The 21,530-nt window shown below is 35.3% G+C and overlaps 5 protein-coding genes across 6 annotated transcripts; 2 read left to right on the top strand and 3 right to left on the bottom strand.

Annotated features, from left to right (window-relative positions):
* The first annotated feature begins 1,285 nt into the window (after positions 1-1,285).
* On the top strand, positions 1,286-2,862 carry LOC123223277. The gene is made up of 2 exons (XM_044646417.1): positions 1,286-2,253; positions 2,385-2,862. Exons 1-2 carry the CDS (start codon positions 1,506-1,508, stop codon positions 2,468-2,470), a joined length of 834 nt encoding a protein of 277 aa, XP_044502352.1. The 5' UTR covers positions 1,286-1,505; the 3' UTR covers positions 2,471-2,862.
* LOC123223276 (pectin acetylesterase 3-like) lies at positions 2,705-5,734 on the bottom strand. The gene is made up of 12 exons (XM_044646416.1): positions 5,495-5,734; positions 5,303-5,385; positions 5,077-5,206; positions 4,913-4,986; positions 4,679-4,765; positions 4,467-4,591; positions 4,295-4,355; positions 4,020-4,073; positions 3,835-3,912; positions 3,641-3,746; positions 3,374-3,519; positions 2,705-3,063 (listed from the first exon to the last, which is right to left on the bottom strand). The coding sequence occupies exons 1-12, from the start codon at positions 5,679-5,681 to the stop codon at positions 2,956-2,958; spliced, it is 1,239 nt and encodes a 412-aa protein (XP_044502351.1). The 5' UTR covers positions 5,682-5,734; the 3' UTR covers positions 2,705-2,955.
* Positions 5,735-8,240: 2,506 nt separating this feature from the next.
* Positions 8,241-13,727, bottom strand: LOC123223275 (protein ABC transporter 1, mitochondrial-like). Its single transcript, XM_044646415.1, has 8 exons — positions 12,952-13,727; positions 12,428-12,653; positions 11,873-12,025; positions 11,305-11,463; positions 10,783-10,942; positions 9,574-9,683; positions 9,168-9,284; positions 8,241-8,842 (listed from the first exon to the last, which is right to left on the bottom strand). Exons 1-8 carry the CDS (start codon positions 13,485-13,487, stop codon positions 8,447-8,449), a joined length of 1,857 nt encoding a protein of 618 aa, XP_044502350.1. The 5' UTR covers positions 13,488-13,727; the 3' UTR covers positions 8,241-8,446.
* Positions 13,728-15,231: 1,504 nt separating this feature from the next.
* Positions 15,232-17,148, top strand: LOC123222633 (suppressor of disruption of TFIIS-like). Of its 2 annotated transcripts, none has more exons than XM_044645500.1 (8): positions 15,232-15,306; positions 15,551-15,616; positions 15,689-15,754; positions 15,840-15,937; positions 16,054-16,179; positions 16,271-16,570; positions 16,648-16,713; positions 16,843-17,148. In XM_044645500.1, the coding sequence occupies exons 2-8, from the start codon at positions 15,565-15,567 to the stop codon at positions 16,993-16,995; spliced, it is 861 nt and encodes a 286-aa protein (XP_044501435.1). In that variant the 5' UTR covers positions 15,232-15,306; positions 15,551-15,564; the 3' UTR covers positions 16,996-17,148. The 2 variants fall into 2 exon arrangements, with proteins under 2 accessions (XP_044501435.1, XP_044501434.1); XM_044645499.1 differs by having other exon boundaries at positions 15,234-15,306; positions 16,262-16,570.
* On the bottom strand, positions 17,124-20,553 carry LOC123222634 (peptidyl-prolyl cis-trans isomerase-like). Its single transcript, XM_044645501.1, has 7 exons — positions 20,392-20,553; positions 19,868-20,086; positions 19,216-19,357; positions 19,030-19,118; positions 18,862-18,916; positions 18,673-18,758; positions 17,124-17,555 (listed from the first exon to the last, which is right to left on the bottom strand). The coding sequence occupies exons 1-7, from the start codon at positions 20,443-20,445 to the stop codon at positions 17,400-17,402; spliced, it is 801 nt and encodes a 266-aa protein (XP_044501436.1). The 5' UTR covers positions 20,446-20,553; the 3' UTR covers positions 17,124-17,399.
* Between the last annotated feature and the right edge of the window lie 977 nt (positions 20,554-21,530).

The raw sequence follows: 21,530 nt of genomic DNA, 5'->3' as shown, positions 1-21,530 counted from the left end.
ATTTACAGTGACAAAATGTTAAGGTAATCTGAACAGAGCTTATGAGCTTTAATCTTCTTTTTCAGTAAAACCGGTAAAACAGCAGAAAAACGACAGTCAGTGTTATAAATATTAATTACACTGTCGTCTTCCTTGGACTTTCTTTCTAACAAAACAGCATCTCTCCGATCCCCAAGGATTTGGAGCCCAATGCAGTGCCTATCCATTTGCTAACGTGTCGGCAATTAATGTGTAGCCAATATGAGTCAGACTCAAATGCTCTTCGTGTGGGGCATTTGTTGGGTTTACAATTTTAAAACTTGGAAAGAAAGATTGAAAACGGAGATGAATGTAGTTGGGATGGCTTTTTCTGGAAATTCAATGCGTTTGAATGTAATGATTTGTTATAGAATTATGGTAAAGTGAAATCATGCTAACGACGTTTGAGCTTTTGACCAATTAAGCCATTCAATTCAACTAAGTAATACTTAAAATTGGATACGTGTCAGCATCTTAATGAACAATGCGACGAAGCAGCCGCCTTATTACTAATTAAAATCTAATTATAATTAAAAAAAAAAAAGTAAAAGCAACAGCTCCTCCAACTTTGCTGTTCTAGGAAGGACCCAGAGGATAAGTAGAGTATCGGGTGCTAGATATGTTGCCACGTGGGCCGGAGTTGATTGAGCTGAGTCGCTGTGGTGGACTTATTAAAACGCGGACAGCTGTCCATTTAAACGCGGTTATATGCATCAGCCTCATCAACTTAATAGCAATCTGGTCGGCCTAATGCTGCCAAATTCACAGCTACTTTCCCTTCTTATCCACTTCCTAAATTACCCTTCTTTAACCTCCGGATTTATTCAACTCTTAGAGGGTAAATTCGAACTCCAAACAAACCCAAATCTGGTTTTTAACACATGGGATTTCTTATCCAACGTTTAAAGAATATTATTATTGTGGAATTGGATTCTAATTTAATTGGGATATTGAATTGTGCTGACATGGAAAAGTGAAAACAGCAGTGGGAAAAGGGCTCTTCTTTTCTTCATTTTAGTAAAATATTTTTGTTGGGATCTTAAATTCATATATTATGCTGAACAGGGAAGGCCATTGAGCAAGTAAAATAAGACTATAGGAAATCGTGGTGGTAGGTGTCTCTTGTATTTCAAATCCATGTATATCTTGATAGAACTCGAGTATCAACGTGGCATTATCACACGCTTTTTCCCTTGCCTATTGTATCAACTATAAATTCAGAGTTTTACCGATTTAAAGGGTAATTTGGAAAGAAATGTATACGGGGTGCTATAACTGAGTAGATGGTTAAGAAAATGAGTTTACCACTTTATATTATTACATCGACCTTATCGATAAATTTTACTCTAGACGACTGATTCACAGTAGCTCAAGCAGTAGAGAGCGCGTTGTCTCGTCTATGTTCTTTCTCTTCTATTTATTCTTTGCTCTTTTCTTTATTTGCTCTAAGCTCATAGTTTTTGTACAGAATAATTGATTTGGCAGCGATGGCGTCGGATGAAAGTATGAATTTTATATCTTCTGCGCAAGAAGATGAATATGATGATGCTGATGATGGATTTTATCACCAACATCAAGTGCCCCACAACTTGTCTAGGCTGTCCATGTGTACAAGCTCCATGTACACAAACGAAGATGAAGATGATAACGATGAACGCATGAGGATGTCTATGTCAAGATTATCTATTGAGAGCTTTGATGGTGATGCTGATGAAGAATTCTCTGATGATAAAGAATTTAAAGGATTGGGAGGGTTGTCGTCTGATTCAGAAAAAGAACCAGAGTGTTACTCGCTGCCATCGACACCACCTCGCTGGAGAAGTCGAAGTTCAAGCGGTCAACAATTGATTCTTGTCAAAGATTATGCAAGTGATAATGAAGTTCAAAAGGGTAAGTTAAAACAAAAGATGAAGAGGAACTTGAGGAGGAGGAAGATCGTAAGAGAAAGATGGTGGGATAGTAAGTTTAATAAGAAAGATGAAGAAGTGTTGAGTGGGGAAAGTGAAGGAGGAGGGAGTTGTGGGGGTGGAGTGGTGGTAATAACAAGGCCAAAGGGAGGAAGAAGGTCGTTGTGTATGGATATGGAGGAAATGAAGGCTTGTAGAGATCTGGGGTTTGAGTTGGAACATGAGAGAATGTTGGAGTTGACTAGCCGTGTTTCATTATCTGGACCAACACTTGACACCAGCAGTGGCGGCAATTCTCCCATCGCAAACTGGCGTATCTCGAGTCCTGGTTAGTTTTTCACCCTCTATTTTCAGCCACACACTAAAGATAGTGATAAGGAGAGCTTGCTTCTCTGTATTCCTGGGGTTCTGTAAACTTTCTTTGACGCTGATTTAGTATGGAATTTCTGATAAATTCAGGTGACGACCCAAGAGACGTGAAGGCTCGGCTGAAGGTATGGGCACAGGCAGTGGCGCTTGCATCTGCACCCCGCCACACTACTTGACTGTATATATATATCTATTAATTACCGGCTCCTAACTTACTAAGTTCGTTGGACGAAGAGTGTTCCTATAAAAAGAGTTACTTTTGAAGGTTTTTCTCTTCATTTTTTCTTGCTTGGAAGATTAGCTTTTTGATCTTGAGGGGATTCTATTTTCTTTTATCTTTTTGCATTTCACACCAGAACTATACTCTGTAAATCTCTTGGCTTGTAAATATTACACGATCCCGACCAAGATGGAGCCTTCAATGTTGATGGTGTATTATTTTATTATCAAGTGTCTGTTGTCAGCTTGTACAGGGATTCTGTTTTGTTAACAGTGTGTTGTTCAATGTTCAACTTGAAGAATTAAGGCCCATAAATATATAATTCACTGCTTTGATTCTGAAGTACAACTATAGTCTTTCCTGCTTACGCAATCTTCCAAAGGTTGGAACTGAGAAGTCTGAGTCACCTTTGTTGTGGTTGATGAATAATTTCTCACTCACTCACTTAAACACCAGATTGTGGCAGCTCTTGCCACAGGGGAATGGACACTCAATAGCCTTAACAGCTGCTCGATCAAAATACCAGTCTCCAACAGATTCTGCAACCCTCTGCATATTAAAAGCAGAATTAACACATCATTACAATGAATTTTCATGACACTAATTTTAACTTAGCCCGGCGATATCATTCCTAATTACCCAACTTATAACCGTACATACATATAGATCCTTCTAATTCTCATCCCTGCATAAATTTATTCTGAGTCACAAATTATGTATTATAAATTATGTGCTTATCCACCCCATTTCTTCTGTCATACCAGCCCACTAGAGAGTATTTCCAGCCATAATCACAGATTACTTAAAAAGGTTTTATTTTAGAAGATCCATGTTGACCAAACTATGAAAACTGGCAAACCTTGTTCTTAATATGCGGCGAATCATTAGCAAACCATGTATCCTGCCTCTCAGACTGGCAATGAGCAAAGCACGAATTTATGAATAAGCCATTTTGGTTTGACTCCGAGAAAGTCTTTACAGCAATGAGCATTTGAGCCCTGAAATCTGCTTCGTGAAAGGGTAAGAAGAAAAGAGATTATAGAAATGAACGCATGCCCATATTTAAATTTCGTTATCTTCTGAAAATTTAAATCACTACATCACAGAAATAAATAAGAAGAGCGACCTTGGAGGAACTGGATCTGTGAAGAATTACAACGTGCATAATTGAATTTGCATTGTTTCCAGTCACCATGAGGATCAGCTGACGATGGAGCTAAACTTTGTTGGATCTGATGATCATAAGTATACGTGAATCAATTTAAGATCCCAATCAGAAAGGAAAGAAGCCAAGTCCAACGAATGTGAATTTTGAATTACCTGCCATACATCATATGCTGCGTTGAGAAGAAACAAAGGGGTTTTGATCTTTGCGACCAAATTTTGAGGGAAGAAGCACTACAGTACAGAGAGAGTAAAGAAAATTCATTTCAGTGTTCAGCTATTCTCACTGTTTGAAATCTAGAAGTTTAGTGAATGTCAATTAAGAAAGGAGAGATGTTTACGGAAGTTGGATCCATCATTCTGGTACAAGTTCTTGGCAGATTCTTTTGCACTCCCTAATATTCCAGAAAAATATTAGCAAGTTTGAAGCAGAGAAAGAGGTTTCAAAGGCTAGAAAAAGCACTGATTTTTATGTTCAAATATCATCATTATAGCAAAACACTTAGTATTATTTCTATGATCAAACCCATGACAAGAGCAAAACAATAAAAATTTACCAGGAATAAATATTTAAAACTTGATTTTCGATCATGGAAATTGAAATTTTCTGTGGTACCTGTAAGCTAACCACTCCTGCGTACATATTCCTTATGCTGCGTCCACCAGATACATCAACTCTGCAGAACAAATGAAAATTTTACATGAAATGTGACGGCGGATAAACTAAAATAAAATATAAAAACTCAATCAATATCTTAATTAAGAGAAGAAAGGTTATAGAAAATTACACATCAAGGAACATTCCAGCATCACTTAGGCATTTTACTTTAGTTGTGTTTGGAAATAAGTCCCGAAACTCATCACAATGAAGAATGGCTGCTAGTCCACCAGCAGAGCATCCAGCAAGAAGAGCCTGAATAGAGTTATGCATAAAACAATTATAAATTCAAAGTTAAATAAAATTAAATAGAGAAAGAAGGTGGCATGTTAAACGCAAAACCTGTTCAGCATTTTGCATTCCCTTGGCCATTAAATCTTCCATGGCAGCTAACCAGATACGCTGTCCTCGAAAATTAAGTTGTTTTTCCTAAAAGGAAAATAGCTCAAAATAAGCATAATCTATGATGTCAGACCCACAAAGGAACTCGAAAATTTACTGTGGCTGAGTATACAGAGATTCATTAAAAGCATGATTGCTCATAATGCCAACACAAATGACTCTGTTATAACCAACCTCATTTTGACTATCCCCACTGAAAGATGCCCCGTCACAGTAACGTAACTTAACTCTGTTCCAGTTGAAGAAGTCTGAAAACGTAGCAAGGCCATTCAAAACATAAAGACGATAGGAGCTGAACATCAAAATGATAAATAAAAGCAAGGGGATGTTAAAAAAACCAGGATTTTCTTCAGCTTTGTTGCTCATTATTCCTGTAAACGGTATTTGCTTTTCCATGAAGTTCGACGAACCGCGACGGCTAGTTTTACGATAGACACAAGCTCTAATGTTATTACACCACCCACCTCCCTGCATCGATGCAAACCACATAAATGAAAATATAGACACTCAAACAAAGAGCTGCCAATTAACTTTACCCAATTGAACACATGATTTGTCACAAACCTCCAGGTTAATAATCCATCTTTTTGCACCTGATCCAGACCCTGGATGGAAATGATAACCAGGCAGCGTTCCGTCCAAACACACTGCCGCGTTGAAAGACATCAAACATGAATAAAAACATAAACGAAAATAAAAAATCTGAACGCAAATAAAAGAAGATATTCTAACTAAAAGTAGATAAGGAATATATACCCGCTCCCTTAGAATCAGCTCCATGAATAAGAGTGAGCGGGACCATGACAGGGTTGGAAGTAGAATTAGACGCCACAGCATCGCTGTGTAAGTCAGAAAGCGCACTCTCTATAACTTCCAAATCCTCAGACTGGCTTAAAACAAGCCATAAGAACAAAAAACTGCAAACAAACCGCGCTGGCTTCATTGTGTTATCAGTTGAGATACAACTGAAGAGGCATGGTAATGTGGATGCAGTTTGTGTGTATATAATTGTAGTTGTTCCTTGTTAGTCTGGTCTGGTGTTTTGTGGCGTGGCGTATAAAGTTTTACCAATTCTGTGACAATCAAACAGTTGTTCTTCTTTTGGCAATGATATCAGAATGACAACTTGCTTGCCTATTGGGTGGATTTCCAGGCTAACAACAGCGGAAAGAATAGAACAGAATTTATTGTCGGGAGGTTTAAATTTAATGACACATGCTATTTTACGTCAATAAAATTATGTATATCTATTTTGGGTACATAAATGTATACACATTTATATGTGTCATCATGTGATTGGATGATTTTGAATTAAAAATAAAACAATAACCAATCATATGATGACACATATGAGTATATATATATTTGTGTACCCAAAGTGGGTACACATAGTATTGCTCGTTTTATATTGTATTAATTTTTAAATATCAAATTTTCTTTTTTTAGGCTATGGTATTTTTTGGTGAGATTATAAATACTAATTACCATTTAATTAAATGCTACCATATTTTTAATATAAAATACCAAAATTAGATAAATTCATATAATTGTTTTCTAAATTTATATTTTGAAGTTCTATGAATCAATTTACCAAGTATATATTTTTAATTTAAAGTACTGAAATATTGATTAATCCTAGAAAGTTGATTCTCCCATTCCAAACACATCCCATTTATCAAACTCAATCTATAAGAAGTTTTCAACAATATTTTCAAACCAGCATTGAGTCTTGACTTGTTCAAAACACTATTGCTTTTGGAATTAGATAACATTGTACAACGACTAGGGTGGATTCGGCCTGAGCCAAGCTCGAACACCCCTCAGCTCTAGTTCGACTCCCATTAAAAAACGAACTAAAGAATTTGAGCCGAATCAACTTTTGAGACTGAACCAGTTTAGTTATATCTAGACTATATTAAAAATGGGAGATCATCTCATCTGTACGTCCAATTGAAATATTTTAAAAATGACCTCCCTATTTAAAGGATAAAAATGAAATTTACAGAATATGAAAATGTGAAAAGCAGGTTTGAAGATAATTAGATGGAGTTTTTACTGTAGTGACAATTGAATCTCTTGCAATTAGAGCAAAAGTATTTGCACAAAAAACTGTACTAAGGCATTTTTTATTCAAACTGAACCAAACCGAACACCCTTTGACTCAATTTTGGCTCTAATTAAAAACGAGCCAAATCTTTTAGCTCGAATTCAGTTCGAATCGAATCAAATCGATTTTCAAGATCGAATCGATTCGGATCATATTTAGGCCTAACAATGACAATCGCTCCCAATTGTATTAGAATACACATTTATTAAATTAAATAAAAAAGAAGTTATAACGTAATCCAAAAATATTAATTTTATAGCAAGTAATTAATTGAAGCTAGCATCAATAATGTAACACATAAACCACTGCATCTCTTGCGGCATGATCGAATGTGTGAGTGCTGGCATGAACATAGCCTCTACCAAACAGGAAAAGTCCACCACCTCCGTCCGCCGGCATCTCCCGAACGTTGGAAAGCATTTTATTCCTCCTTGCCAGTTTCGAGCTCATTTCCAACCCTTTGATTAAGAGATCATCATGGATGATGTTGATTGTGCCAAAGTAGGTTGATGTTATTTTATTTTATATTAATTTTTAAATAACCAACTTTTCTTTTTGTTTTCTAAGACTATAGTATTTTTTGGTAAAATTATAAATATTAATTTAGATATATAATGTGTTACCATTTAATTAAATATTATTATATTTTTAATTTACAATAGTAAATTTGGATAAATGCATATAATAGAAAATAGCTAAATAAGGTAATAAAATCCTCCTTGGATTTTTTAATAGAAATAGGACCACCACAATTGAATTAATGTCCTAAAAAGAATAAGATAAAATATAAAAATCTTAAGGTAGTATAGCAAATGATATTATTATACAAAAGTCTTCTCCAAATTTATTAATGGCGGCTACAGGATTAATGGTGGTGGAGATGAAAGTGAAAGTGAATCGAATCAAACTAGACCTAGACTTAGACTTATCAATTAATAGATTGGTTCATTAAGATTAAAAGACTCACAACACAGCCTTATGCCTTCATAGATTTTCATAAATCCACTCACTAAATTATAATCTTTTATATTTTTTACAAACAATCTGCAAGCATTTCCTCAAAGCCTCCAACCAAACCCAGCAGGAAAAGGAAGCTTAAGCCGGAGTGTGGGCCAACTCGAGTCCCTTAACATGTTAAGTAATGAAAACCTCAACGCACAAGCAAACTCTCTAACCCAAGAAGGTAAAGAAGGGTCAATGATGCTCTTCCATAGTGAAATTTTACTCTCAAAATTTGAACGATTATATATATTTACTTGAATATTCAAATGATAAATTATTATATGATCGAATATTTTTTATTTAAAATCATTCAATCACATAATAACATATGATAACACTCATTTGGATAAGATACTCAAAATTAAGTATACATAATTCCATTATAAAGGATTCTTTGTCTAAAAAAAATTGTACATTCAGTTTATTAATAAATTTTGGCCTTTTCCAACCAAGCAAAAACATTGGGGATGCCGAGCAAACAACAGCCAGCCCACCGCAATTACGGGGCAATGAAATAATTTCAAACAAAATGCGGGATAGACAATTGATCCCAAATTATTAAACCTAAAATAATCGATCAAAATCTTGAAAATAAATACCTATGAAAATGAGTCGCTTGACAATTTCTCACTGTTATTTTCTCCGAAATGATAATCATCATACACTTCGAGTAGAAGTTCCCTACAAGGTACAACAGCCCCCAGCTTCATACAAGCTAAGAAAGCACCTGAAAGCTTCCGATGAAGACTGTATGCCTCATCAGGGGGTGGAGTGAGCCTGTGTCTCAGCATTGTTGCCCCAAGGTTTGAGATGCCTTGGGTGATATTGGAGGCACGGAAATCATACCCACCGGGCTTTGAGAATGGTAAACCCACAATAAAACCTGCCTGCACATGAGCCTCTAACATTATCTCATTTTCCATTCCCGTTAGGAACCCAAGTTTCTTCGACATCTCAATCACAGAATCTCGGTCACCATTTGCGCAGGCCAGAACCTAATCAAAATACATGTGGAAGCACTTAGTGAGTTTAGCTCCAAACTATATTTAAACTACCTACTGAAATTCCAGCCTTCTAGAATCAATTTAGAGACCAAAGCCTTATCCACCAAGACACTGAAAACCTATCTCTCAGTCTGGTGTCAATGAAATATATGCTGATGTCACATTCCTGCAGGACCAATCGGTAGCAGGAGTGCTTTGGCTCAAGAGATCTATAAGGAGCCTAAATTATTGGCCAATACAAATAAATATACTATAGCTTACTATCACTGGCACTCTGCTAACACATGCGCTCAAGTGTTGAGGAAAGAGAATTTACCATTCTTAAATAGTTATCAACAAAGCTTTTAGGATATTCTCGAGCTGCACCAAAGTCAATGAGATTGATCGTTTTTGTTGCCTCATTGTACAAGAAATTACTCCAATTGGGATCAGTCTGCATCAGCACATGCAAACGAGGAAAAATGAAATGGATTGTGAGGAATGGTATTACTTGTTACCGAAGAAAATTAAACTCATAGAATACACCAAAAAGAATTGAAAACATCCACAGCAATTATGACATCAATTTCAATTCCTTACACGCCTCAACCATACAAGTACTGTACTATCTGTTTATTATGGGCCAAAGTTTACCTAATTTAATAAAGGAAATAAGGAAGGACAATAAGTAATTTGTTGATAAAGTTTAAAGACAAGGTGGGCAAGAGGAGAAGAAAGCATGCCTGCATAAAGTGATAGACAAACAGCTCCATTAAAGTGAGTTCCAGCAACTTTCTCCCAACATAATTACGAGTTTCCTGGTTTAGTTGTACCACCTTATCAATTGGGACACCTGTAAACAGTAAATATCACTCTCAACCAAAAAGACATTTAAATGATTTTTTCAAATTATACTAAGCTAACCTACTAAATGTGGAAAACAGAAGGAAATATTGTGTGCAGTAGATGAATTGTGTCAATTACAGAAAAGAGTGATGGTAAAACTGACAATTAAATGCATATCATACAAAATAAACAGTAAAGGGAAAAAAACAAAAAAAAGAAAAGAAAAATAAAGTTTTAATCCAGTTAGGCAACTTTAGGCAAACTCAAATTACATGCAATATAAGCAAGAATGTGGACTGACAAACCAATTACATATGAACATAACAAGTGGCCGGTCTACACTTATCTTATGTATTAATATCTCCAAAGATGAAAAAAGAGAAAGATATCTATAAAACAAAGCTATGATTTAGATGAGAATTAGATTGAAATATTGATCTATCCTAGAATGATAAGTCTCCTATTTCAACACATCACATTTATCAACCTCAATCCATTAGAAGTTCTCAACAATGTTTTCAAACCCGGATTACGCCTTGACCTGTTCGAAGGTCCGGTCTGCAATTGACTGGTCTGATTAGCCAAGCAGGCCAAATGAGTCCACATGACATAATTAAAATTTTAGAACGGTTTATTATTTATTCATTGGATAATGTTGAACAATAAATGTTTTCAACCCAACGATGCCTGTAGCTCCCTACACCCCGATCTCGGGTTCAAGTTTCTTCATTCTTAATTTTAAATAAATAATGTTAATGTTAACATGATAGTATGACTAAATTGACTATATGGTATAACCACGACCTAAGGTGATTTGTTAGGTTCAACCTCATATCAATCTGATCTGATGGTTAAAACAAGTTTTAGTCTTAACTTCAATTGAATTGATCAATGGTTCTAGTTAGATCAGTTGGTCTAGGTTATAGGTCGGTCTAGGTTTTAAAACATTGGTTCTCAACGGATGAAAGATTAATTCTACACAAGTGCCAGAAACTGTCCTACATTTTGGATTACCAAAGATCAAAATGCTATTGCTTTAGGAATCAGATAACAATGACTCATAATTTAAGGAAAAACAACCAATATAAATGATATAGTATGATTACCAGAAACAAATTCTGTAGTTAGAACTCTTTTGCTTGAAATATCCTCCACAACAATGGGAACATAAAACCCTTTTGAATTGGAAAGCATATCACGAAACCGTTTCTGATTTGCTCCCTCTAGCTCATAGTCACATTCACGAGATAATTCTTCTTTAGCTACCTATGCACAAAAGCAAGAAATTTGAACATCTCAATAATAAATTTATAATGTTCATGAGCCTGAGTATAACCATTCATTAATTTTCATCATATAACCTCCAATAAGTGAGTATGCATCCTGTTTAGGGAATGAGAGGGATATATACATATGGACTAGAAGCACATAAATCAGAAATGAGTGTAGGAACAGACAAGAGACATGGTCATAAGCATATTAAGCAATCTTAACAAGATTTGAGGACTACAGATAATGTGAGTTAATAAGAATATTAATAAATCCTATCAAGCCACTTCACATATGCCATAATAACAGTAACAGCTTAAGAGTAGCAAGCAGCACACCATAACCATGCAGTTACGTACCTTCATAGCACTGTCAAGATAAAGTCCCTTTGGAATTAGATTTGTATAGTCTAACAATATTTTTACATTCTGAATGTCACTTTCAATGCTATCTGCTACTCCAGGGTATTGTATTTTCATTGCAACTTGCATACCATCCTTCGTGACAGCTTGGTGGACCTACAATTGTTTCCACTACTGTGAGGTCAAGATTAAGTAATAGTGTTTCAGATACTGATAAATATAATTTTTTTCAAAAAAATGGATGTGAAAAATTAAACCACCACCAACTACCATCAAAACTGAGAAAAAGGAAAAAGAACTATAAATGAGACTAAATAAAGTTCAAAGAAGAAGGGGAAGGAAAGGCCTTAAATTCTAGAGATTCATTAAATTATTTATTCTGACTATATCAAAGCATCGATAGAAACAACACCCATCTAACTGATGTATATATCCAAACCCTTTTTCAAAGCATGTAGCTAGAAAAACTTTCTTGAACTTTTCATGTTGCACATATAGGGACTTGGAAAAATTGGCAGACAAGGATGTTACACAGCTCAATGAAAACAGAGACATGATGCATCACCTGGCCTATACTTGCAGCAGCCACTGGTTCATAATCAAAACTAGTCAACTTGGACTGCCAATCAGGACCTAATTCGGAATCCAAAACCTGGTTCAGCTGCCATTTTGGCATTACATCAGCACCTTGACGAACAATATCCAGGGCAGCTAAGATCTATAGAGAACAATGAAAGATGTCAGAACAATGGTAATACCCAGATGTTTAGTGAAGTAGATAATATAGAAATAACAAATTGATAGCTCATACCATAAACCCAACATTACATATTTATATTAGAGCATTAAGCTGCTGTTGAAATGCTTAAATCGTGTCCTAAGATTTACACTTTACACTTTGTAATAAGCATAAAGCTGGAGAAATGCAGGAATTTGAACTTCTTCAGCTAGAAGTGCTTATAATTTATATTTAAACTTAAGAAATTAAAGAAGTATATAGTAAAATCTACAAGAAATTCAAGAGGACACTTGCTGGTTAAAACCAGTAAGATCCTTCTATAATATTATGTACCTCAATAATTAATTATACAGATAAACCAACGATATACATCTAACCTACCGGAGCAGGTACAAGAGATTCATCCTGTATGCTCAACATCTGCCCTATCTTGAGTGCTGCTCCACGCATTCTACATAGTGCCTGAGCTAAGCGTTCCGCATTTTTATCAGATAAAAATGGTGAAAGTGCAGATTGCTTTTCTTGTGAGCTTGGTGTACCATAGACAATCCTCTTGGTTGATTCCTCAATTGTTCCCCATGCAAGACCAGCTCCTAGACCAGCAAACCTTTAGAGATTTTTATAAAGCTAATTAGGCATAAAATTTAAAGTTTATGTCCATGAATAAGAATATACAACAGCATGCTTAATGATTTTCTCAACTGCTATTAAAATAAAAATGTCCTTTCTAAACCAATTTTCCTCAAGCTTGAAAATAAAATTGATGGCATTAGCCATTTCCCCAGAAATTAAAATTGATGTCTCTATATTTCATTTACTTAAGCTCGAAATACGTTAATTTCGCCAATGATAATAACTGCAAATTTAAAAAAAAAAAAACCATTAGAAACAAGAAGGAAACTCACCCAATTAATCTAGAAAAAGGCGTGGAAGGAACTTTCCTTTCTCTCGGCCTTCGCCTCTTCTCTGGCGCCACCTGAACTTCTCCCCTACCATCAACATTGATCGTAGGACCCATATTATTGGAATTACATTCTCTAACAGAACTTTCTTTCTCTACAGAATAATCAGTAACTTCAGATTCCGATTTCTCCGAGTCAGAGGAAAGACCGCTAGTAGATGATACATATTCATCAACACCACGTTCTTTTTCACCATTCCGTAGTTGTTGCGGAGGACCTGTGACATCGGCCACATCAGCATAACTATTAAAATAAACTACTGATTCTTTAGTCTTAGGGTTGGAAACCTCGTGAGCCGTCCCTTTAGTCAGCCCCGAAATGTCGGTGGCCGTAACTATAACTTTCTTAATTGATGAAGTAATTAGGGTTTCGAAATCTCTGGTTCTTGCAATCTCGATTGCTTGGGAACGATTGGCGATCTCTTTGGCCACCAAAGAGACACCGTTGACAAGCCTGCCCAGGTGGTTAACCCAACTCATTGGTGGCGCGCGCAAATGGTGTCAAATAGAAATTTGAAATTTGCTTACTCTTATTTCTTCGATTTTAAATTAATCTTTGGATTCTTACAACTTGCAAGTGTTATATACGTGAATCATAGAAAATTCAAAAACCAAAAAGAAATTTTGATGGATGAATCTTGAACACAAAGTATTGTGTACGACCAGAAAAGGCAGGGCAGAAATTGGGAATACGTAGAGCTTGTCCCATCCACCAATTTACAATTACAAATACAAAGTATTAGGCGAGCCGCGGAGTCGTCGCGCTATAGATGTAGCCCGGCGACTCCAGCCTAATCGCTAAACAGCCCAATTAAAATAGTATTGACAGGGCTTCTAAAGTAAACAGATAGGTTGGTTTAACTAATGGGCCGATTCACTAACCCAATAGTATAATTGGGTTTCCTCAGGGTCACACCTTTGGATTAGACTGGATAGTTGATGGGTCTAACAAAACCGAACGGGTATTTCTTTCTTAAAGATAGTTGAAATAATAAATTTTTATCTTTTAAATTTTAAAAAATTAAATTCTCATCTATTATACATTTATGTTAATAAATTTTATTAAATAAAAAGGCATTAAAGCTATATTATATATGTTTTTTTATTTTCTCTTATTTTTTTATTTTTATGTTTCCCTTAATTTTTTATTCTCTCTTTTCAAAAGTTTAAGAAGCAACTTAAAATTTTTAAAAATATTAAAGTTGTTAATGAATTCAAGAGGTTTTAAAAATTCAAAAAAAAAGTTTAGGGGTGCATTTGAATTTTTAAAAAATTTTGTATACCTTAAGAAGTTTTGAAAATAAAAGTCACATTCCAAAAAAACTGACCAAATTATAATATTTTAAAGTTAGTTAAAGTTTTGATATGTTTTAAAAGTCTAAATAATAAATTATCATTTTGACAAAGGTATATTGGTAATTTTATATTTATATGAAAGGTTGGTAATAAGTTTGTAATCTTAATAAAAATGTAAAATAATTATTTTTAGAAAAATTTAACTAATTCAATAACACAAGCGAATTATATATGAAAATTTAGTTTTTTAAAATTTAAAGGGTGGAAAATTATCCGTTCAAACCTTAGGTGAGAAGCAGTAATTTGGCCATCTAGCAATGATTCCACTCCTCTCTATCAACTTCTCCTAAGCACGTCCAACAATTTGATTTCTTCAATATTGGACCGCTTAAATAAAATTCTGCATAAAGATATACGAAAGTTATTTAAAGAGTTGTGAGAAAAGAATAATACTGGCATCTGCTTGCCAGTTTCATCATCAGTAGAATGATGCCTTGTCTGCATACAGAGATTTTAATTCATCAGAATCTGAAACAGAGAAGCAATTTGCTGTATTCCACAAGGAATATTATATTCTGATATCATGTTTTACCAGCAATGAGCGTTCTGGTCTTATTCCATATACCCTTGAAAAGAAAGAATAAACCTCATCCCCCAAACCCACTTCTCCATCATCTCACCCACTTCCATTTGGCATCAATTCCCAGTTTCTTTGTTGCATATTTTTTAAGTTGAAATCAAACAGCTTGATTTCTGTAAATTAATGGGATGACAAAGTTTCCAAAGGCTCTTAAAATCCCAGAAATTGACGGATAACAGAAGGCAGAATAGTAATAGATAAGTCAGAATTATAGTAAAGTGAACCACTATGCTTACCACATCAGCAGTTGTTGACATCATTTCCCACATTCCTCAAATGGGCAGGTTACTCAATTCATATAAATTGGCTCTCAGCCACCATTGGTTGTTCATCAGAGCAGTTATAGTCATTGTACTAGTGAAGGTTGTCGCACCATACAGTTTTTTCTTTTTAATAATTTTTAGACTATATAATATATTTTATAGCAGTGTTTTCCAGATTATTTTTTAATAGTTCTGCAGTTGATACAGATGGGCTTCATTGCTTTCATCAACCCTCATTACATAACTGAAATCTGATGAATATGCTATCCTTTTAAACTTGGAGAAACAAGGATTTTTGTCTGAAAATTGGCTAACCTTTAGTTCTTGTGGAACCTTCTCTACAGGTTCAGTCTTGCAGATGGATGCTGTGGGGAGGACTGCCAAAGCCAATTATGAATGCTTGCTCTTCGGTACGTTACTTCAATCTCATTTATCATCGGTTTGAGCAGGCAATAATTTGTGAGGTTTAACATGTTCTGCAGATCTGGATGACACTTTATACCCGCTGAGTTCAGGCCTTAACTTGGCTTGCCGCAAAAACATAGAAGGTATAATATAAACAAGAACTTGTTGAGATGACATTGACACCTCTTTGAATACGCAGCTAATAAGGCTGACATATTTTGACTGTAGAGTTCATGTTGAAGCACTTGAATATAGATGAAAAAGATGTACCAAGAATGTGCTTGGAATTGTACCGAGAACATGGAACGACAATGGCCGGTCTAAAGGTGATGAGAATTGTGCTAAATTCTTTGTTTTGTTTCTTTTTTTTTTTTTTAAGGATATTCTGTAAATTAATTTTCACTGTTCATGGAAATTTACAAGTCTTGTTATTGGCTTTCAGGCTCTTGGTTACGAATTTGACAACGATGAGTTCCATGCTTACGTTCATGGAAAATTACCATATGAGAAACTGAAGCCCGATCCAGTGCTCAGGAACCTGCTACTATCCATGCCACAGCGTAAAATTGTATATCTCAACTTCTACTTTCCTCATCTTAACCAGAAGACATAATTTCTTCAACTATGGGCAATTATGAAATATATATTAGTATTTTCAGATATTCACCAACTCTGATCAGGCGCACACAGTTCAAGTTCTGAGTAGGCTGGGGCTGGAAGATTGTTTTGAAGGCATCGTATGCTTTGAAACTCTGAACGCTCCTCCTCCTGAACCCATTGATAATTTCGATGCATTAAATGATAATACACTTCTTGCTGGAGAAGATCAAGACCAAAATCTTACCACAGACGTGATTGATGATAATAGTACCAGCTCCAAGCCAAGAATCCTCTGTAAACCCTCCCTGGAAGCTATAGAAGCTGCAATTCGGATCGCGAATATTGACCCACAGAGAACAGTAAATATTATTTCCCTCAACTTTACTTACAAATATCCGGAAAATCATCAATAGAAATTATACATTTTTGCTGGCAGAATTTTTTTGATGATAGCGCTCGGAACATTGCAAGCGGAAAAGCAGCAGGCCTTCACACAGTTATTGTAAGCTCGGATTTTGTTGTGAAACGTTGCAGCAATTAGCTACTTGTATTAGTATATATCATTTAATTTTTCTCATTAATTACTCTCATGGTAATATGATTAACACTCGAGATCGCTACGCTCACGCAGGTCGGTGCCTCAGAATTGGTGGCTGGAGCCGATTATGCCCTGAGCAGCATCCACAACATCAAAGAAGCAATTCCTGAAATATGGGAAGCTGAGGCAGAGCAGCTTCAGCAGGTTATCCAGCCCACTTCAGTCGGAACTGCAGTCCGTGCCTAGCTTTAATTTCTCACTCCAGAAAATCCAGATTTATTGTTATGTGGCTTTATGTTATATATGCACCATGTATCCAGTCCAGAATAATGGAACAAAAAGCCGATAATGAAATTATATTAATTTAAAAAAAAAAAAAAAAAACAAGTTTGAAATTGCTATAGTAAGAGTCTGTTAAATCAAAATGTAATACAGTCAGAGTTTGTGCATATGCATTCAATCTAACAATAATTCACCTATATGATAAGTCTCAAGAGTACCGTAGGACATGCCCCCAACAAAAATGGGCGAAGCTTTAGATGCAAAACTGCACTAGAAGTCCATGCCCGGCAAAGAAATGGTGAATTTTTTTCTTTATAAAGATAAAAAATTTATTCATTGGATGTCGGCCTGATAAAGAAGCAGGCTGATCAACCATCTATTGGTAGCTCACCACAGTTGACAATTCTGCATGGCTGCCGAGGGTAGTCTGACCTGCTTGTCTCTTGAGATTCAAGTTTACAAACAACATCCATTCCATCAATAACTTCTCCAAACACAACATGCCGGTTATCCAACCATGGTGTCTGCAATAAGTAAATTAACATTACAATAAAAGCCAAAAAATCTAGCCAGAAGTTAACCAAGTTTCCCTAAACAACGATCTTTATAGAAATTTCAAATATTCAAGAGCACAAGAGGATTGAGTGGTGTTATTGCACAACCAAAAATATTATAAGGTGACAGTAGACAAGGTCAGCCACCATAAATACACCATGAGCTTGAATCGAACTACCAATCTATGCTAACTACATCAGCAACAAATCAAGACGGATGCATAACAGTAAACACAAGACCAGTGAAAATTGTTCAAGCCTCTGTCATGTTTGTGAAACCTTGAATTACCTAGTACAGTAATTATAGGTCTGGTCACTAGATTCTGGGTTTACCCATCCAACAAATACGGACAGGGTCTCCAGTTAACCAAAAAAAAAAAAAAAGACCAGTGAAAATTTTTCAAATAAGTTGTGTTTGCCCATTCATGTGTAGAGGAGGAACATAAAAAATGGCTATTAACAGAATCTCCTAAAATGGCAGAACTTAAGAAATTATATCTTTTATTTATTTGACCCCTCTTTAACACTACTTAAAACCCTTCAAAAATCTCTGCTAGGTTATTTCAATGCCAAAAAGAAAGAAAAATAGACTTTTCCAGCTCCTCAGCAACCAAACACATATCTTTGGCAAGATGTCAAAGATTAGAGCCCTACTCCCTTTTACTACCTTTATTCTGGGTGACATACCATCATCACAGCCACTCAGCACAATAACGGGGTATCATATGTCCCCCTATGATAATTTTATTGTGCCTGTATACTTATTATTGCTTATTATGAATACCATAATTAAGTAATATCTGTAAACTATTTAAGAATATCAAAAAAACAAAAAAATCACAATATTGTTATAAAATTGTTGGATGGCTGTCATCAAATCTGTTCCTCTTATAACAACAACAAACAGGCTACTAAACATTTCAACCTTTCAAGGGATGAATTTAGATCTTCGAAGATTACTAGAGAACAAAATTTCTGATACTACAGTTTAGTAAGGGTAATCAAATTGGTTTCAGAGTGTAAATAGTGAAATTAAAGATATAATAATAATAGTAAAAAAGGAACAAGGAAGCAGCTACTATCCAACCTTCACAGTGCAAATGAAAAATTGGCTTCCATTAGTATTAGGACCTGCATTGGCCATACTCAACACTCCAGGTCCAGTATGTTTTACTGCAAAGAGGGACATTAATTTATTAACAGTCAGGAAGGTCTAAGGGAAGGGAGGGCAGGGAAAAAAATTGAAGCACAATGCTGACAATTCCTATAGACTTACAGGCAAAGCTCTCATCTTCAAAACTGGAAACATAGATACTTTTCCCTCCAGTTCCCTGAAGCCAGAGAAAAATAGCAAAAAATTTCTGCTAAGGGCTGCTTGGTAAAGTAAATATCTGTTGAAGTGACCACAAAAGGAGAGAGGGAGGTACGTAGGACAAGAGCTTACATCTCCTTCTGTGAAGTCTCCTCCCTGAATCATGAAATCTTTGATGATTCGGTGGAAGGAACAACCTTTGTAACCATATCCTTTTTCTCCTGCATGAAGATTTTATATAGATCTTCTAAATGTAGAGCCAAGCAAGAACTAAAAAAATTACTCCAAATATAGGATAATAGTGCGAGCAAAGTTTACCTGTGCACAAAGCACGGAAGTTCTCAACAGTTTTTGGAACAACATCTCCAAAAAGGCCCATTACAATCCTACCAGCAGGTTCACCTCCAATGTCTACATCGAAGAAGCACTTAGTTGTCACTTTCGCTTGCAGCTCTAAATCCTAAAATCACATAATCATGCAAGTAAATTTAGACCTAAGACATGATCAACACAACATTAAGACAGGCTATAGGAAACCAACATCATTATATTCACATAATTCTAAATTAAATATGGAAAAATTGCCAAGATGTTTCAAGGAAATGTGTACTTGTTCTATAAAAAATTCAGATTAACTATGTAGGCATTATGATGTTGAAAAATGCACCAACAGAAAATAGAAACAACTTCCCAATTCCTGTTCTTTAATCATGCCTATTAGTCTAGCGAGAAAACTGAAACACCAGCAAATGACAGTTACCAACATAAGGTAACTTTAGATTTAGATAGCACAAGATGTCACAGGATAAGATATTTTGCCTTTCTTTTTTTTTCCTTTTACAATTAATGCTGAAACCTTAAATGATCATAGTGTTTTTCTGTCAAAACTCTTTCTTCAATTGATTTGGAAAGGCTTTGAAGATTTTCATGACCGAATTGAAAAGCAAACAGTTTGTATGGAATTACTAACTTCTGCCATTGCATTGACACACATCATTCTCTGGCACTTAACAGAAGGAGCTTTAGAAAGCTGCATTGCAGGAAAGCTTGATGCATAGTGCAATCTTGATGTCAATGCTCTTCCTGAAGAACTCAGAATCAAAGCTGGGGCATAGCGCGACTGTGAATTTGTGCTGGTGCACATCATATGTGGCATTCTCACATTTGAGACATCTTGGTTATAACTGCCCTACAGTTTGAAACCATTACAGAAATTAAAAGAGCCACTCACCAGCACAAATCAAGCATTAGTTGAGTAAATCTGAATATATAGTGTTTGTTTATGCAAGCAACCTGGCGTAGGAGATCAAGTTTCATCATTTAATTCAACTATATGTAATGTTTGGGTGCTCGTCAAGGTTTCCATGGCTATTCAAGAAGCTAGCATCACTGTGGCCCAAGGTAATCTATCTATCTCTCTATATACTATTTCTTGCATTGCTTCCTATTAGAATAATTCATGTAGAGTGAGGGATGTGAGGATGGAGAACTAACCTGGAAAATGAGGGCAGTGTTGTGCAGCGTTTGCATACAGAAGGTGGAAGCCATAACAGAGGTTCTGTTTTCAGATAAGTGTTCTAGAAGGCTTTGGTTTTGGATAAAAACTTGGTAAAACAAAGGGGGAAAGCGGCGTTACGTTCGCTTTATATAGATATATGCGCTTGGCGTTGTGTTCTGCGAAGAGGCTTCGAAACATCCGCCGGACCACATTCAGGTCAGGCAGGGCCCTCGAACCTCGTCTCTGTGTCCATGTGCTGGCCGAGACCGGCCCGGTTACATGCTAAACATCATTCTTATATTTTCGGCCCATTTATATGTATTTTAGGCCTAATGAGGCCCGTGTCAGGGTCTGGCCGACCCGATTCTTAAAATTTTAAAATGTTGCAAGTTGCAAGTCGATTTTTACGCAAAAATGACCTTAAAATGTGATTGTGTTCCATGTCTTTCAAAATCAAAAACATATATATTTTCCTTAATTTTACAAGGAAAAAGGAAAAAAAAATCTAAAAAATATTTTTCACTCAAATTTTAGTCAAATCTCAAAAAATACTTACAATAGTTTAAAAATTCAAAAACTTATTCATGAATTAATTACTATTAAAATTATAATTTTATCATTAAACCTTAAAAATGTATATCATTTCCTCTTTTAATTTAAAAAACTAATAATTTTCTCTTATTATTAAACTTTGAAAATTTATTTTTCCTTTATTTCTAGATTTCATCTCGGATGACTTAGGGAATTCGATCATTGATCTTCTCCAACAACGATCGTCCAACAATCTTCTTTAATGAAGGACAATATTTCATTGACCAAATTGGAAAGAGGCGATGAATGATAATGTTTGGTCAAGTTGTCCTTTGTTATTTGGACAATATAACGAAGGATAACGTTTCGTTATTTTTATTGATGGTGGATGGTTATTATTCACGGTTGAATCTAAAAAATAGGTGAAAAATATCAGTTAGAATGGTAATTATCGGAGAAAGGAGATAAATTTTAAAGATAAAATATTAACATTGTAAATTTTGAAAATAAGGATGAAAGTTTAACTTTTAAAAATTAGGAGAATAAATTTTTAGAGTTTTAATCCTTTGGCCTAAAAAAACAATTGCTGGTTACGTGTTTCAGT

This window comes from Mangifera indica, chromosome 8 (genome assembly GCF_011075055.1).
Source record: "Mangifera indica cultivar Alphonso chromosome 8, CATAS_Mindica_2.1, whole genome shotgun sequence".
NCBI classification, from domain to species: Eukaryota; Viridiplantae; Streptophyta; class Magnoliopsida; order Sapindales; family Anacardiaceae; genus Mangifera; species Mangifera indica.
The sequence above is the reverse complement of the archived record's forward strand: the minus strand, read 5'-3'. Positions and strand labels throughout refer to the sequence as shown.